At 43.0% G+C, this 3,062-nt stretch overlaps 1 protein-coding gene across 1 annotated transcript; it reads left to right on the forward strand.

The window, feature by feature from the left end:
- The first annotated feature begins 1,400 nt into the window (after nt 1-1,400).
- Nucleotides 1,401-1,985, forward strand: LOC146722342 (uncharacterized). The gene has a single exon (XM_085484925.1). It carries the CDS (start codon nt 1,401-1,403, stop codon nt 1,983-1,985), a length of 585 nt encoding a protein of 194 aa, XP_085341051.1.
- Nucleotides 1,986-3,062: the final 1,077 nt, after the last annotated feature.

Raw genomic sequence — 3,062 nt, forward strand, 5'->3', positions numbered from 1 at the left:
ATTACGTAGATCTGGTGACAGTTTGGCCATGTCTATCTCTTGTGCCGAATTGTCAAGGCTCCTTGGAAATCTGTTTCCCTCGAATAAGTTCAGGTTCGATTGTCCTTCTCTGGCTGTCGTGTGGTGCGAGGAATGGGACGTAACTCCAAGCGAAGTACATAGTTACTTGAAAAAAAGATTAGCCCGTAATGTCGCTCCGGGCCCTGACGGAATTAAATCTACGGCCCTTAAAAACATTCCTTGGTCGCTGATCCGTATTTTAGCAGCCTGTTACACACGGTGCCTAAAACTAGGTATTTTCCCAACAAAATGGAAACTAGCAAATTTGGTATTGATCCCAAAAGGAGCCATGAGTCCCGACGTTCCAGTTAAGGCGAGACCAATATGCCTCCTGGATGAGTTGGGGAAAACTTTTGAGAGAATCATTGTTGATAGGATTCAATACTGGCTTACAGAAAACCCAGCATACGACCTATCTCCATTCCAGTATGGTTTTAAACGTAATAAATCAACTGTTGATGCCCTCATGAATTTAAGGCAGTTCACATCGTCGGCGCTAGAGGAGGGCAAAGTATCGATAGCAGTCAGCTTGGATATCAAGAATGCTTTTAACTCGGTCCCCTGGGGAGTTATCCGTAAGGCGCTGAATGACCGCAGAATCCCTGGCTACCTACGTAACATAATAAATAGTTATTTAAGTGATAGGTATATTACTCACCTCGATGGAGACGGTATGCTGCGCAAAAAGAAGGTGGATTCCGGGGTCCCGCAGGGTTCTGTTATGGGCCCCTTACTCTGGAACTTGGCATTTGATGATGTTCTTCACCTGCTGTTGGAACCTGGTTGCCGGGTTATATGTTATGCAAATGACACCCTAATAGTTTCCACTGCTGATACCATTACTATGGCAGTGCTAAAGGTGGATATCCAGCTGGCCAGGATACTTCGGCACATACGACTTATCCAACTTGAAGTAGCTGAAGCTAAAACAGAGGCTGTCTTGTTTTGCCATAGGGAACCGCGTAACATGCCAACTATTACGTGTGGTAATTCTGTGATCAGAGTTAAATCCACCATGAAATATCTTGGTGTAATGGTGGATAGTAGATGGTCTTTTGGCGCACACTTTAGTTATGTTGAGGAAAAAGCGTCGAAGGTTTTGCGATCCTTGTCCAGACTGATGCCTAACCTTAGAGGACCTTCATCAAAAAAGAGGCGGCTTTATGCCAACGTTATTACGTCCATTGTTATGTATGCTGCTCCGGTATGGGCGGATAGATACTCCGTTGCGCCATATAAGGAAACACGCATGCTACGCGCACTACAAACGAAGAACTGCAATTCGTATTATATCGGCCTATAGAACGGTGTCGTATAATGCGGCATGCTTAATCGCTGGGATGCCTCCATGGCCTCTAACTGCGACGTGCCGCAGAAGAGTTTACCTCCGCGTGCTCGAGCTCAGGGATGCTCCGGACTGGAATCCTCGTTACACCATGGAGATTAAGGAAGAAGAGGAGGTGATAATGATGCGCCAGTGGGATATTTCCGTTAGACGTCGGGACGCTCCGGGAGAGATCACTAGAATGGCTATTAGACCGGTGTTGACCCAATGGTACCAAAGAAGCTTTGGCAATGTGAATTTTCGTCTCACACAAATTTTTACGGGCCACGGATGTTTCGGCCACTATCTACACCGTATGAGGAAAAGATGGTCACCTAGGTGCCAGCAATGTGCCAATGCTGACGATACGATGGAACATACGCTGGCTTTCTGTAGAAAATGGAGTTACGAGCGTGACAGGTTGGTAAACGTTTTGAATGTTGAGATCGATTCGCTTAATCTAATAAATGTTATTAAGGAAATTGTAGTATCTGAGGAAAAGTGGATTGCTTTCAGCGAATTCGTCAACTTAATTATGTGTGGTAAGGAGGAGGATGAGAGGAGACTCCAGGCTGCTCTCCTCTCACCTACCTCTGATTAGTTGAGGCTGACATGCTCTCTAAAGCATGTTAGTCAGTTTTCTTTGCTGTGAACATTTGTTTCAACTTAGCTGTGAAACCCCACATTGAAGAACAGCAGGCATTGTAGATGGGGTATCTGCATGTCATTGCACGCTGCCTTCAAGGTGGGCTGAATGGATCTGCACTGCAGGTGACACAGGTCTCATTCAAATAGTTGGTAATTTCTAGATTAACTCAGTGCACTTTAAAGTGCTTTCCAGGAGATTGCCTGGAAGTAATGCGTTAGCGGTTCCCAGGCAGTCTCCTTATGGTTAGGACGCCACACGACGGGTTTAGTGGGTTGGGTTAGGACCTTCTGTCCTCGCCCATCCCCACATAACGAAGCCTCTCCCCCAAGGTGGTGTATGTGTTGAGCACATTCCCGTCGCTAAAAAAAAAGGTTAGGTTAGGTGCACGTGCATTGAGTACGCTCCGTACAGTAGTACGTATAAAAGTGGTTTTAAGTGCATTTTGAGTGCAAAAAACATATTTGGCCTATTAATTGTACTGCCTAGAACATTGGCAAATGGAGGTGTATCGATCAAACAAGTGGTTTTGTTTAAAATAATACTTTAAATATTTACACGTGCTCTGCCTGTCTAGTAACTTTGACAGGTAGACTTGTCACTTGGTTTTGTGAATGAAAAGTGTGTTTAAACTGTTATATATCACTGTTGGATAATTTGTCTCTATGTATTTTATAATATACATAAACCTTAGTGAGATCTATAAACTATTTCGTTCACAATTAATTAATTTGTGCTGAGACTATTGCTGTCTCCTTTGCTCTTGTGGACATATACTTGAGATGCTTATTTTGAACCTCAGACACTTTCCATATGATGGAAAATATTTTTAAATTTTTACTGATGTTTATCAGTGTTTATGTTAATTTGGAGTGATGGAGTTAATTAATTTGACTATAAATAGTGGTTTCTCATTTGTAACTATTGCTGTCTCTCTTGCTTCAGTGGGCTTGGAGCAAAAGTGTATATTTGCAGTGTTATATATTTTCCACACGTTGGAATATATTTTCAATATATTTCTATGACCATTTG

Source organism: Nylanderia fulva, unplaced genomic scaffold (genome assembly GCF_048542155.1).
Source record: "Nylanderia fulva isolate GAGA-0341 unplaced genomic scaffold, ASM4854215v1 Scaffold329, whole genome shotgun sequence".
In the NCBI taxonomy this organism is placed as follows: Eukaryota; Metazoa; Arthropoda; class Insecta; order Hymenoptera; family Formicidae; genus Nylanderia; species Nylanderia fulva.